This window comes from Elephantulus edwardii, unplaced genomic scaffold (assembly GCF_000299155.1).
Source record: "Elephantulus edwardii isolate Elephantulus edwardi_28Jun2011 unplaced genomic scaffold, EleEdw1.0 scaffold00106, whole genome shotgun sequence".
NCBI lineage: Eukaryota > Metazoa > Chordata > Mammalia > Macroscelidea > Macroscelididae > Elephantulus > Elephantulus edwardii.
In genome coordinates this window covers 3,691,754-3,705,843 of record NW_006399856.1, presented here as the reverse complement: position 1 = coordinate 3,705,843, position 14,090 = coordinate 3,691,754, and the positions used below count along the sequence as shown (strand labels likewise).

Sequence of the window (14,090 nt, the reverse complement as noted above, 5' to 3'; positions counted from 1 at the left end):
GATTGATTCAGTCACTGGGGCAGTGGAGGTCAATGTGTCAGAGACAGTAAGGTTGGCACAGGAGAGAGCAGGGTTTAGGGCTCTTTCACATAGGGTAGCTATGAGTCGCAAGTGACTTGATGCCACATAACAACAGCAACAATCCCAAGAAAGGTGATTCAACAGAATGTGGAAATTATTGAACAGTATTATATGCAAGTAAAATCTTGCTGAAGATTATCCAACCATGAGTGGAACAAGTACATTGACAGGGAACTTCCAGGAGTTCAAGCTCAGTTTAGAAGAGGTCGTCACACTGGAGATAGCAATACTGATGTCAGATGAATCCTGGCTGAAAGCAGAGAATACTAGAGAGATGTCTATCTGTGTTGTATTGACTGCACAATGGCATTTGACTTTGTGGATCATAACAAATTATAGCAAACACTGGGAAAAATGGGAATCCCAAAACAATAAATTATCTTTATGAGAAACCTAGACCAGGAAGCTGTTGTCAGAACAAAGAAACACTGCATGGTTTAAAATGAAGGTGTACATCAGGATTGTATCCTTTCTTCATCTTTGTTCATTCTGCATGCTGAGCTACTCGTTTGAGAAGAAGAATGTGACATGACGATCAGAAGAAGAAGCAACAGCCTGGATTATGCAGATGATACAACCTTGCATACTGCCAGTGAAGAGGACTTGAAACTTCCTGCAGAAGATCAAGGATTGCAACCTTCAATATGGTTTACATTTCAGCATCAGGAAACAAAAATCCTTAGCACTGGACCAATAGGCAGCATCATGATAGATGGAGAAAAAAAATTGAAGTCAATAATTTTGTCTTGCTTGTGTCCATGATAAGCATCCTTGGTACCAGCAGGCGCGGTCAGAAGACATTGCATTGGGAAGGGTTACTAAGGACCTTGCCGAAGATCTAATGAGCAGTGTTGGTGCCGATTGCCTTCGAGTTGAGCACAGCTCATAGCGACTCTGTGAACAAAAGGCCTGAAGTCCCCCTACACCTATTCACATTCATCAAAGTTCAGAGTTTCCAGAGGCATGTTGTTTAGGAAGTGGGTGCCATGCTTGCTTCCAGTAAGCAGTTCTGTTAGTTTAAAGATTAAGATGCGTCTGATTCAAGCCATAGTCTCTTCAGTTTCTTGCTATGCATTTCAAAGTTGGATAATGAGTATAGTTAACAGCAGAAGAATCGATTCCTTTGAGTCTTGGTCTTGGAGAAGAGTGCTGCTCTGAGTGCTTCTTAGATGCAAGGAGAGCAAAGCGTTATCACACATACTTCGAGCATGATAAGAGGTGCCAGTCCTTGGAAAAGGACATTATATTTGGAAAAGTGGAGGATCAGTGAGAGAGAGGAAGACCCTAGTGAAGTGGATTCGTACCGTTGACTGCAACAGTTGGCTCACTAAATCAGGGATGGTGAAAATGGTTCCGATAGGGCAAGGGTTCTGATTTGTTGTTGATGAGGTTACACTTGACTCATGGCACCTAACAAAAACCAGTGTGAGAAGTAATACCTCTGTCCTATAAAGAAGAACTCATGGCCTAGTGGATAGGATATGTGGCAGCTAACAAAAAGCTTTATAATTTGAACTCACTAGCCACTTTGAAGAAGATAATGCAGCTCACTTCCATAAAGAGTTGTAGCTTGAGAAACCCAGTGAGCAGTTCTGCTCCCTCCTACAGAGTTGCCTTGGGTTTGAATTGATCCAGTGGCAGTGGGATTTGGTTTTGGATAATCATATAAAAGTATCGATTTTCACCCATAGCAGCTTTATGCTCTGCAGAGTGAAATAGTGTCCGGCACGGTACTACCTTCACAAGTATTGCTGCATGTGAGCCCACGCCCACTGTTTTCACCCACTGTATCATCTATCTAATTGAGGGCCACCTTCTTTTTACTGACTCACTACCAAGCTTGATGTTCTCCAGTGTCCCTCCAGAGAGTATTTCCAAAGTATATGAGATGAAGTCTCAGTGTCCTCGCTTCCAAGGAACATTCTGCCCGTACTGCTGTTTGTTCTGACAATCTATAGTATATTCAGTATTCTTTGCCAGTCCCATAATTCAAATGCATCAATTCTTTTTTTTAATTAAATTTTATTAATTTTAATAAACATTTACAGAGATTTTGGGTTTCCATTCATTCATTGTTGCACTATTTTCTCTACCCTCCTCCCCAGTTCGTTCCTCTTTTTTTTCCCCCTTGAAAGTCTGTTTTAATTGTCCAGTTGCCACAGTGCTTGTCAAAGCCAGTTCTGATTAATCTCCTTTGTCAGTGTGTCCTTTCCCATTTTCTGTCACTCCTCCCTGAGAGAGACTTCACCCTGATTCATAAGGAAAAGGGGACAGCGTATTCTCTTAGCTGCTTCCTGCTGAAAAGGGATGCTGTAGGTTTCAGGGTGAAGATCTTCTCTCACTACTCTAAAGGGCCCCTTTGGCAATAGAAAACACATAGACTATTGTGGAGATAGATTTTGGAATTTAGATGCACTGTTATCAATTGTGTTTAGCCGTACATGTTCATATCCTTGAAGATGTATCATGGAAGTGTTACAGCCTAGAAGATACAAATTTAACTAACAAGTTAAAAGTGCATGAGTCAAAAATTGAAAAGCAATAATATTTCAAGTAGAGGCTCTAATAGTGGCACGAATCAGGTTACAGAGGGAAGGTAGTTCTTAACAATAAAAGACCTATTGACTAGCACTTTGTCTATTATAAAGGTTAGGAACCACAAGATGTAGAGGCTCAACTATGTCATTTATTGTTCTTAAGTCCTGGAGCAAATTTCATCTACAGCTGGGTTGTTTTACAACTCGGAAGTCCGCATGCAAGGCAGAGGTGAAGTAAGGAACTGCTTATGAGGTGTTCTGTCCGTTCCAACAACTAAGAAATAGTGAGAAGAGTTGGGGCCTCAGAAGACTTTTAGGACCAAATAGTAGGCTCTTGTGTCCAGGAGAAAACGAATATACTTACCAGTAATGTTAATGCTCACTCACAGCTCTTCTGGGAGGATCTAAATCGTTGAAGCGTCCTCCTTTGTTTCCAGCTGGGGCATCAATTCTTTATCTCCCGTATTTCTAGCTTTTGCACACATTTGATAACTCATACTGCTTGAGTCATGAATACATTTGTCTTCAAATTTCTTCTTAACTCTTTAAAGAGATCCTTTGCAGCAGGTGCGCTCAATGCAATACATTGTTGGAATTCTAGATATAAATCTATACATCTAAATATAAATAAATCCTTAGCGATTTCCATCCCACTCACCGAGTTTGTCATGATACATGATATTGGTCCAGTTGTGGGAATTTTCTTTGCTTTCTGCTGAAGAGTGATCCATTTTAAAGGCTGCATTCTTTTGTCAGTGAGTGCTTCAAGTATACTTGGTTTTCATTATTCATAATTATGTCATGTACATACAGTAGATTATTAATAAGTCTTCCAGCAATCCTGATGTCCTGTACTTGATATAATCTAGCTTCTTGGATGATTATTTGCTCAGAATATAGATTTAATAGGTATCATGAAAACATTATTTTCCTGACACATACTTTGATTGTAAACCATCCACCATCTCTTTTTAATCTCTATTTAAACTATCTCTTGGTCTTTGCACAGATTCCACATAAGCAAATTGTTTTGAAATTTATTTTTTTTACATTAGTATCTAAAATTTGTTATGATTGATAGAGTCAAATTAGCTTCACTAAAATTTTACTTAAAATGGGTATTGTTTAATAATTTTTACAATCTGTTAGATCATCTTTTTTTGGAATGGATGCAAATACAAATCTTTTCTAGTCAATTGGCCAGGTAGCTGTCTTCCAGAATTCTTGGCATAAATGAGTGTTACAGCTTTGAATCTATTTCTTGAAACTTCTTATTTGCTATTCCTGGAGGCTTCTTTTTTGTTAGTATCTTCAGTGGAAGAAAGTATCTCATCCTGTTCAAGGTGAATCCTGTCACCCTTGCCCTGAAGTTCCTCCATCTTCTTGTGCCTTATATCCACCAATAATTTCTTCCAAAAATTAGCTTTATCCTTTTTACCTTCCCTCTGCACATTAACATTTAGTTCTTTCATCTAAAACAAAGTATTCTCTTCAGTTTTCTTTCCTGTAGTTATCCCACTGTTCCTGGATAGCAAATGATTAACTTCCTTAGTTGCTAACTTGAAGGTTGGAAGTCTTAATCTACACAGAAGCACCTCGGAAGAAACACATTGTGAACTTCCTCCAAAAAGTCAGCGATTGAAAACAGTATGAAGCACACCTCTACTCTGCCTCTATGAGTCAAAAGTGACTTAACGGCAGTTACGTTTTGTCTTCCCTCTGATATACCAAGCTCATTGAAAGAATAGTCTGCATTTCCTCTGTTGTCTCATCCTCTGTTCTCTCAGGTTTCTGCCCCCGCCACATCCCTGAAATCCATCTTCCAAAGGACACTAACTGATAACAAATAAATAGGATCACATCATTCTCTTGCTTAAACTTTTGTAATGCAGTCATTTTTTTTCTTATAACAGACCTTTCTGAGAATCTGATTAGAAACTCTAAACCTCTCATCAGAAAAATGCCCTTAACATACCTAGTTTTGCTTGTAATTTTAGATGGTTCACAGATGCCCTGGAGCCCCAGGATTTGTAACCCTCACTTTAACAACTCTAGCAAAAGACAAAAACGTTATCTCATACAAATGGGAAAGCACAGACAGGAAAAAATGAAGAGGATCTACCAGTTATCGAACCAGCTCAGAAGAAATCCACGTTCTCTCCTCACACTGCTATATGTCTGTAGTTTCTGTGTTCTCCAGCTTCATCCTTCACTGCCTCATGGCTTACATTTCCTCAGCAAAAGAAACTTGCCACTGGTCATAACATTTTGTTTATTGTTTATGTATTTCTCTTTTATTAGGCATAGCATTTTGGAGATGTTGATTCTATATTAATTTTCTTTTTCTCATTTTTATATAAAGAGTTTAAAGTGTAGTTTGGAGCCCAAGACCTGGTAAAACCAAACCCACCCACCATCATGTCAGTTCCTTACAGCGATGCTCTGTCAAGTTTCCAAGGCTGAACATCTTTATGGGAGGAGATGACCTGTCTCTGTTTGAGAGGAGGAGAACGGGGGCAGGTGGCTCAAACTACAGGCATTTTGTTGGCAGCTCAGCACGTAATTTGCTCCTCCACCTGAGTGTGTTGTATACATGCCTTTGATAAACCTTGCTTGCAGAGAGTGAAAAAGACTTAGTTTCTGAAAAAGATCTAAGGCTGCAGTCTTCAGTATAGATTACATCACAACAGGAAGCAAACAGAAATTCCGACCTCTGCACCAATAGGCAACATCATGGTCTTTTCTCTCTCTTGTTGCTGTCAAATTAGAAACATTTAATAGCTGACTCTCCAGCAGGTTTTCAGAGGCTGTAAATTGCACAGGATGGGAGTGTCCATCTTTCTCCTGTAGAACAGCTGTTGGGTTTGAAACTTCTACCTTTAGCAGAGCAACTCCCTACCCAGTAGGCCACCAGAACTCCCTAACATTGAGATAGATGGAGAAAAGATTGACGTTGTCAGTGATTTTATTTTACTTGGATCCACAATCAAGTAGTAGCAGCAATACTGAGTGAAATATCTCAGTCACAAAGGACAAGTACTGCATATGACCACTGCTATCACAGTTGGGATAGATATCCAAGGGATGGGGAGAGCAGGGAAAAAAATGGATAGATAATGAACACTACACTAGAATAGGTGAAGGGAAGGACCTTATATGTATGACAATGAACCTAGAACAGGATAAACATCGTGAATTGGAGGAGACGTAGGGAGGAAAATGTATAGGAATGAATGAAAACCAATCTGTCTAAATTTTTGTGAAAAATCACAGAAAATTAATAAAGTCATCAGAAGACGTGTTGCATTGGGCAAGTGCTAAAGAACAAGAATGTCATTTTAAAACCTCAAATGTGCTTGTACTCAAATCATAGTGTTTTCCATTTCTTTGTATGCATCTGAGAGTTGAACAGTGAATAAGGAAGCCTGGAGAAGATCGGATGCCTCTGAATTGTGTTGGTGAAAAGTACCAAATGCCCTGTGGACTGCCAAAACAGCAAGCAAATCTGTATCAGAGAAAGTGCAACCACAGAGGCAAGGATGGCTGGTGAAACTGCCCACATATGTTGGGCATATTGTCAAATGGGGTCTGTTCTGGAAAAAAGATGTTATTCTGGGGAAGAGAGAAGGTCAGTGAAAGAGAGGAAGGCCCTCAAGGAAATGGGCTGACATAACTACTTTAATAACGGATTTGAGCTTGTTGGAGATTGTGAGGACGGTGCCGGATAGGACAGGGTTCACATCTGTTGTTCATAGGGTCACTGTGAGTCATGGTTGACTTGATGACACCGGATAACAACCATTCAGACACAGGCACTGTTGCACCATTTATATGCGATCTTGCATGGATGGATGTCTGCCTTCTGAGCCACAGCCCCTGCATAGTCATTTGGGAATGAGAGTTTGGACCCTTCTCCACCTAGAAGTTGAGTTTAGTGTACATAAAATTCCTAATAATGATGTTAAGTGATTTGGCCTTGGGAACATGAACCATATTAAATTTCTTCTACTTTCGACTTGTTTATAGGGCTGCTTTTACCTACTTGATAGTATAGAATTATGTATATCTGCTTTTTCTTCTGTAGAATCTTGCTTTAGAACCTTTGAAGAAATTCTTCATGTGATTCCTCCTTGTGTTGCCATAGACATAGGGTTTTGCATACAGTGGTGCATCTTAACATGCTTCAAGTTAATTTGCACTTTTGAAAAGATAATAGTTGCTATTCTAATGCTACTTTTTTTATCATAGCATTTTCTTGATGTGAAAGCCGAAGCTCAGAGACAATAATAATTACCGAAGGTTCCAGGCTAGTCGGATTTGAACAGTGTCTTCTTGTCTCTTGGTTGAGAATAACTGACAAAGGTTAACAGAAATGTTTATGGTCTTTTTAAAATGGACTCCAATTCTAATGGAATTTTCTGCTTCCTTGAGTAAGTGCATTTTCCCTCCACTTTTGCCACCCAAGTTTATTTACTTTTCATCCTACTTGCAAGGCAAGAGCACTGGATGATTCACCCCTTTTCATGTTTCTCGGTCCCTGTCCTTTTCTCTCCTACTTACCTCCCTCTCTGCTCCTGAAAGAGGAATGAAAAAAATGACAAGTGCCGAATAGTAAAGATGTCAAGAGATGGAACTTTAGGATTTGTTTTTGTAAGGCTCTAATGATTACTTTAGTCCTTTCATCTAGCTGGAAAAGAGATGAGTCATTACTGAAATACCACGGGGGGAGCCAGCTTAGGCTGCCTCTTGCTTTATTTTCAAGATAACTCTTCTCCAAGCCTCATTATCTGGTGGTTGGGGCTTATTTGGCTTCTTTAAATTCTTTTTTAGAAGTACTACATCTAAGTTACTAACTTCTCTTATCATTCCACCTTTTCTTGACAATTGCTTTCACCCTGCACAGATGATTGTTTCTCTTAGAGAAACACCTTTCTGTCTTTATGCTGAGCAGTTTAAGGGAGATTATGGGTAGAGTCTCTGGATTTGATTTTCTTCTCCTTGGAAATTAACTTGACCTCCTTTTGACTTTAAAGCAGGCTGGTAAAGCCACAATGGTATTTGAAGTAGGATGTTTGATACACTTTCTTGGAGCTATTTCCTTTAGCACAGAAATGCTGTTGGGTTCTATTAGCATATTTACTACAAACAGAAATAGATTTATTAAAGATTATTTCTTTTGAAACTATTTTTCTAAATAGTTTAACCCTTTCAAAACGAAAATATTTTCTGCTTTGATATTTTTGTTGAAACCATGGGGGGTTAGCAATGGAGGGCATTTTGAAAGACATAAAAATTTCTTTTAAATAATAGGGATTTTGGTCCACTTAGTGGGATGCGTGTCCTGTGGCATCTCAGGTGCTGGGACTGTTGAGGTGAGGGCCATTTCTTCAGATTCATTCAGGTCTCCACCAGATGTCAGCATGCATTGAAAGTGGGATATCAGCTTCCCACTAAATCTCGGAAGTAGACAATGTAGGCAGTCCCTGTATTGCCCACAGATCGTGAAAGTTTTGAGATTTCCCTAAGAGCAAGCGCTTGCACATTTAATTAAAGATTGGCTACTAAATTTTGACAACTGGAAGTAGATAAATTGTCTAAAACTCTTGCATACGCAGTAAAGCATGTGGGTTATTAAGTACAAAGGCCTTCTGTGTGTACATGGAGCACTAAGAACTTTCAGCTCTGGAATAGGAATGAGCAAACAGTATCTGGAGGGTAAATGGATTTCTTAGCTTAAATGTTATGTTTCCATTACCTGTGCTCACGGGTTCATCTTTTGGAGAGGGATTTGTGATGTGACTTCTAATTCTGATTTCTATGCAGCTGCAGAGTAGAGCCTGGGTGCTCCCAGGCAAGCAGCTGTCAGAGTCTCTGGGGCTGGGCAAGGGCGACGGGCCGCTGGTAAAGAGACTGAGCATGACTGTTTATCTGCAATGCTAGGAAAAGAGTTCAGATTTTTGTATTGCCTGTTTCAAGAGTGGACAAAAATCTGTTTTTCCTTCCCCTCCATTAGTCATGAAGAAGGACCAGCCTCTAAAAAATGCAAGACCGAGGAAGAGGAAGCCCACTTTAGTATCTCCAGCCTGGTTGAGGGCCGTGTCACCAGTGTAAGCATAGCTTGTCTTGTTACATCCCTTGTTAAGAGGTTTGGGGGCTTCTTGGAAAGCGTCTTAGTTTCTGTTAATTCTTTCAACATAACACTTTCTCTGTCCTTGCTGTAAATGCCAAAAGCCCATCCTACCTTACTTTCATGCTTCCTTTACAGTGTTATATATGCTGCATAGCGCTCAGTGTAATATATAGAGCATTTTCGTCGTTTTTATTTCTTTATTGTTTTCACTTTACAGCTTTCCATTTTATTAAAAGGATAGACTAACTGGAAGCTAATAACCCAAGTCTTACTTTCCAATGTTGTAAATTTAAAATAGTATTGTTGTTGTGTGCCGTCAAGTCAGAACTGACCTGTAGGTGACCCGCCAGTGCACTTTCAGAGGCAGTAGATCACTCGGGAGGAGATTGCCCATCCTCTTCCGCAGAGCAGCTGGGAGGCGTGAACCTGATCTGCCTTGAGGACTGCAGCGCAGCTTCTTACCACTAGGCCACCAGGGCTCCTCCAAAAATGCTGTCACTCTCCCAATTTCCTTTTGAGTATATGACTTCAGGGCGGGATTCATAAATTTGGAATTTGCCCAATCTACTATCCTTTGACACTTTGAAATTTTCTTTATTTAATGAGAAAGTGTGAGGTCTTACCTTATTTTAAGTGGTATAATTTTTAATCAGTAGATCTTATTAGCACAGTATAGGATAGGGCCCAGATCTGTTGTTCACTGGGTCACTACTGGGTGTACTCATCAGCACATAACAACAACAGCATTGGCACAATAAACCAGGAAAGGTAGGCAGCGCAAAAGCATACCTTTATTCCCATCTCTGTCAGGAATGCTCTTAGGAGAATTGAATGTCTTAAAAAATGATTTTGTGTCAGTGTTTACTGTTACAGTAAAGGGGCGGGGGGACTCACCTTATTTGTTCTGAGAGCTTTTCTGCTTGTTATACTAGAGACAGTTGGAACTCTTAGTCTTAGTACATTTTGTCCTAATGCTACCAGTCCATAGAAGAAGCTCCTTTCTAATACATCTGACCTCTTTCCTGTGAGCTGAGTGGTGCTCAGATCCTGTTAAGGGAGAAACTGGAAGATTAAAGACATAGATGTGATCAGAAAGTACTAAGCTATGTGGCAGATTTTTACATCTTTAAATTTTTACCTCCTCTCAAGTTCCTTGCCTTTGAGTTGGGACAGCCTCATGGCTGACCTTCTAATGACTGTGTTTTCCGAAGCTGTAAAGTGCACAGAACGTTGTCCATCTTCCTCCCAAAGAGCCACTGATGGATTCGAACTGCCTGAGAGGTGCCTTCTCTTGATTAGTGACACAGCTCCCTGCAGTCTGTGCCACCACAGCTCCCCACTAACACTGTAATCAATTTGTCCTTCCACATGATGCCCTTTTACTTTTGGGTGGAGGACATGTTTAAGCCTCAATTTTCGTTTATGGTACAGATTCCAAAGGGCTAGCAGTGAGCACCCGAAGAGGGCAGCTCAGTAAATCAAGCATCAGTCTATTTCTGCTGTCCCCTAAAAGAAGCAGTGAGTTCTGAACAACCTCACGCTGCACAGTGCTCCCCTTCCTGATGGGTTGGGTGTCAGGATACCCAGACAAGTCTTTGCTACAGAAAGGCTTCATGCTGGCCTGCCTGGTGATTTGGTTTGTAAAACTTCAAACCACTGTAGCAAGATTTCAGCTTACTTAAGAAGTCAGTGAAGGTACAGATGGGAAGTATTTGGCCATTAGAGTCTGTTAGCTTTGTTTTTTTCAGTATTTTGTTGTTATTGTTGAGAATATGCAAGCAAAAAGCATACCAATTCAACAGTTTGCACACATATCCTTTAATGACATTGATTACTTTCTTTGACCTGTGTATCTCTTCTCACTCTCCTTTTCTGAATTTTCCTTCTCATATTAACATAATTACACTGCCAAGTAAGGTCTATCACGGTGCTATTTATTGTCAATTTGATCACACTAAATTGTCTTAAAAGAGCACAATACTCAAGGCAGACACATTTTTCACTAGTTAAACGAAAATACTATTTGGTTTTAAAAACACTTTGGGGGGGATATTTTATTTAAAGTGTAAAGTTTGATTCAGAGCAGTAGTTTCAGGGTTTCCACAGATTTTGGGGCTCTAAGAAGTCTGGAGTTCATAAGAAGCTGAAATTCTCTTCTCCATTTCCCCACCACCTAGTTTTTTACCAGAACCTTAGAAATGAAAATGGATATAAAGAGCATTTGTTCCTTTGTCTTTGGTTTTACTTTAAAAGAACATACTTCATTAGGCCTCTTGTTTTGCCTGGTGTCCTACCCAGAGGAGAAGTGACGGTGGATGTGTTTCTCTCTGCATGTATTCTAGGTTGGGAGTGTGAATCCTGCTGAAAACTTCCGTGTGCTGGTCAGGCAGAAGAATGCCAGCTTTGCAGAAGGTGAGTTATGAGTCATTTGAATTACGTCTGAGAAGACACTTGATTTGTTTCATTGAGTTAATATCTAGATAAATAATAGTAGACATTTGCTGGAACGCTTTGTGCAGCATTTTCTGGTAGACTCTTGTGACTGTCCCTTCATAGTGAACTTCCTGATGCAAGTTGTGAGGACATGAAGGTAAATTCAGCACAGGTCTGCACAGAAGGGATAGAACTTACCTGTGGGTTTCCCTGTTATAAGAGCGGTAGGGCAGAACTTTTTTGCTCATTCTTAGTTCTGCGTCTTTAAATTTCTGTGGACGTTGGCGAGTAGGCGTGTAGTAAATCTTTTTACCGTATCCTCTTAATTTCCCCTATGTATGTGTCTTACTTCAGTCCTGAAGATTTGGGTCTCATTGGCACTCTAGTGGCCTAGAGGTGAGGAGCTGTGCTGCCAATCCAAACATACGTGGTTCACATCCACCAGCTGCTCTAAGTAGTCTCCTCCCTTTTGATTTAATACCTCTAAAAACCCACTGGAGGGTCACCTATAAATCAGTTGCAACTCATGGAAGCCGACTACAACAATAGCATTCCCAGGAAGACCTTGCTGCCACCCAAAGATAACCTTCTGAAGACTGTATTCTCACATGTCTCTCATCAGATAGAACCTAGACTTCCATTTAGTCTTAGGATACTATCAAAACCACCTTCAGGGATAGACAGAGAGCCTGACCCTGTATTTATTCACTTACATTCAGTGTCCTCTTCATTAACACGTTAATGAGTAGTGCCTGACAGTCCTGCAAGTTTGTATGTACAGTTGTTTTACGTTCACTTTTGCTGCCCTGAGTCAGGCCTGTATGCAACGTTTCAGTTTACTCATGGGTCATGCCTAGTGTATTTCTAGGATGCTTTACTACCTAGAGCCCAAGAATCCTAGCAGGATGCCTGGACCTGCTATGCTGTTGCCCAAAGGCATTCATACCAGTGGTTAAGTGCTCTAACTCTACTGCTAACCGGTAAGTCAGCAGTTGGAACCCTCCACGGTAGAAAGATGGGTAGTCTGCTTCCCGAAAGATTTACAGCCTTGGAAATATAGGGGGCAGTTCTCCTCTGCCCTGTAGGTTTTGCTCCAAGTTGATGTCAGCTTGAGGACAATAGACTGGGGTGAAAGTGATTTGATTATATTCTTGTCTTATTTACCCCACAGAGTAACATTCTTGAAAATCATGTGAGGATTTGGAAAAAAAGTTAGAGATGTAATTGATAATCCCAGATTTTTTTCTTGAAGGAAAGCTTTTTTTATTGGGAAAATAGAAAGTTTGATAAATGCCGGGAGAGAGTAGGGTCTTTTCACCCAGCCTTGATTTCTGGCCAGTGTGGAGATGTCAGAGGAGGAACGGAGATACTAGACATGATGTTGTTGTTATTGTGTGCTGTCAAGTGGGAAACAACCCATGGCTGACTGTCCAGTGGGTCTGCGGAGGCAGTACATTGCACAAGATGAGATCACCCATCTTTCTTCCACCAGCTGGTGGATTCAAACCAAGGACACTGTGAAAGTGCGTTTGGGTGTGTGACACCGCTTTTTACCCCAAGGCCACCAGAGAAGTAGAGAAGGTAGAGCTAGTTCAGGAGAGGCGGGAGGGAGAGAAAGTAAGTTTACATATGGGCAGAGTCTTTTATGTTCCCAAAACATGACTTGTAAATATTCTATTTTGGGTCTAGATTGACTTTGAAAAGAACAGAGACAATGTCTATAAACAAAAGAGACCAGGCTCTTAAAAGGCTATGAGAAAGTTGCTCAGAATTTGCTCAAATCTTAGGAAAACAGTAATTGGAAATTCGAAACAGTCTTATAAAAAGAACAGGGACTAGTTGGCATGTACATTAAAAAAGGTTTTATTATCCCTATTTCACAGATGGAAAAGCTAAAATGGAGGGGATTAATTTGTTCCAAAATAATATAGAGATAAAAAAAAAATAATGAGGGATTCAAATCCAGGTTTCTTTCAAATACTAGGTTTCCCCCCTTACCCATGCTTTTCTGTATCCTGATTCCTAATGCTTTTTCCCTCCTGCATTTTTAAAAGCATTATGAAGTCATGTATTTTAAAAACCTATACCTATAGATAGGACATTCGATGAGTCTCCTCCATTTGAATGTGACTTTGGAGCTTGTTGCCATTGTTGTGTCGGTTGGCATAGCTAAGTACCCCCATCGAGGACTCCCTCAAATCATTGCTCTACTGTGGCCTCAGCCAAACCTTTCTCGGAACTCTGGGGGAATGAGACTGTGCTCTTCTTAGCCACTAGTTTGTGGCCCTTCCTTTGCTTTCTATAGACCCCCTCTCTTCCTTCAAGCTGCAGAAATGTTATCTCCTCACTGCTTGTCCTGTCTTTGCCTGTTCTCCTAATGGAACATTATTTGCCGAGAGCTTTGTGTCCGAACACTGCTTTGCAAGCCCAAATGTTCCCCGTCTCTGTGACGGCGGCCTTACCGTTTCCCTCCTAGAGATCTCTCTGCTGTATCTATTTTGGTTCACTTGCCAAAAGCCTGCTCAACAGTCGATGATCAGGTTGCTTTACCTTTAGGTGGATTGTCAGCTAAAACATAGCTCCAATTACTGTCTCTGGCCTGTTAGCACAGACTTGCTGAGAGTTCTATGGCCAGCCCTGTACCTCGACATCAGTCCTCTGTGTTTGGCAGCTACGGATTTTCTTAACTTGCTTTTCATTGTGAGAGATTTCTTGTTCTAAGTTTATTGACAGAAAGGAAGTAACCAGCGCTCCAAAGCCCAGAATGCAGCATGTTCTTCTGGCCAATGTGCCTGTGAGATGGCTTTGATTCTCAGAGGCCCTTTTCCCCCCTCCAGCGGCTGTCCTCTACCCATCACACACACCTGTTGTTGTTGTTATGTGCCGTCAAGTCGTTTGCGACTCATAGC

The 14,090-nt window shown here is 40.6% G+C and overlaps 1 protein-coding gene across 1 annotated transcript in view; it reads left to right on the top strand.

Annotated features, from left to right (window-relative positions):
• The window catches only part of XRCC5 (X-ray repair complementing defective repair in Chinese hamster cells 5 (double-strand-break rejoining)), a 122,983-nt gene that overhangs the window by 64,432 nt on the left and 44,461 nt on the right, over window positions 1–14,090 (top strand). Inside the window, exons 15-16 of the mRNA XM_006891952.1 lie at window positions 8,632–8,725; window positions 11,091–11,160. Coding sequence (XP_006892014.1) covers window positions 8,632–8,725; window positions 11,091–11,160 — 164 coding nt within the window. The remainder of the gene's footprint in view (window positions 1–8,631; window positions 8,726–11,090; window positions 11,161–14,090) is intronic.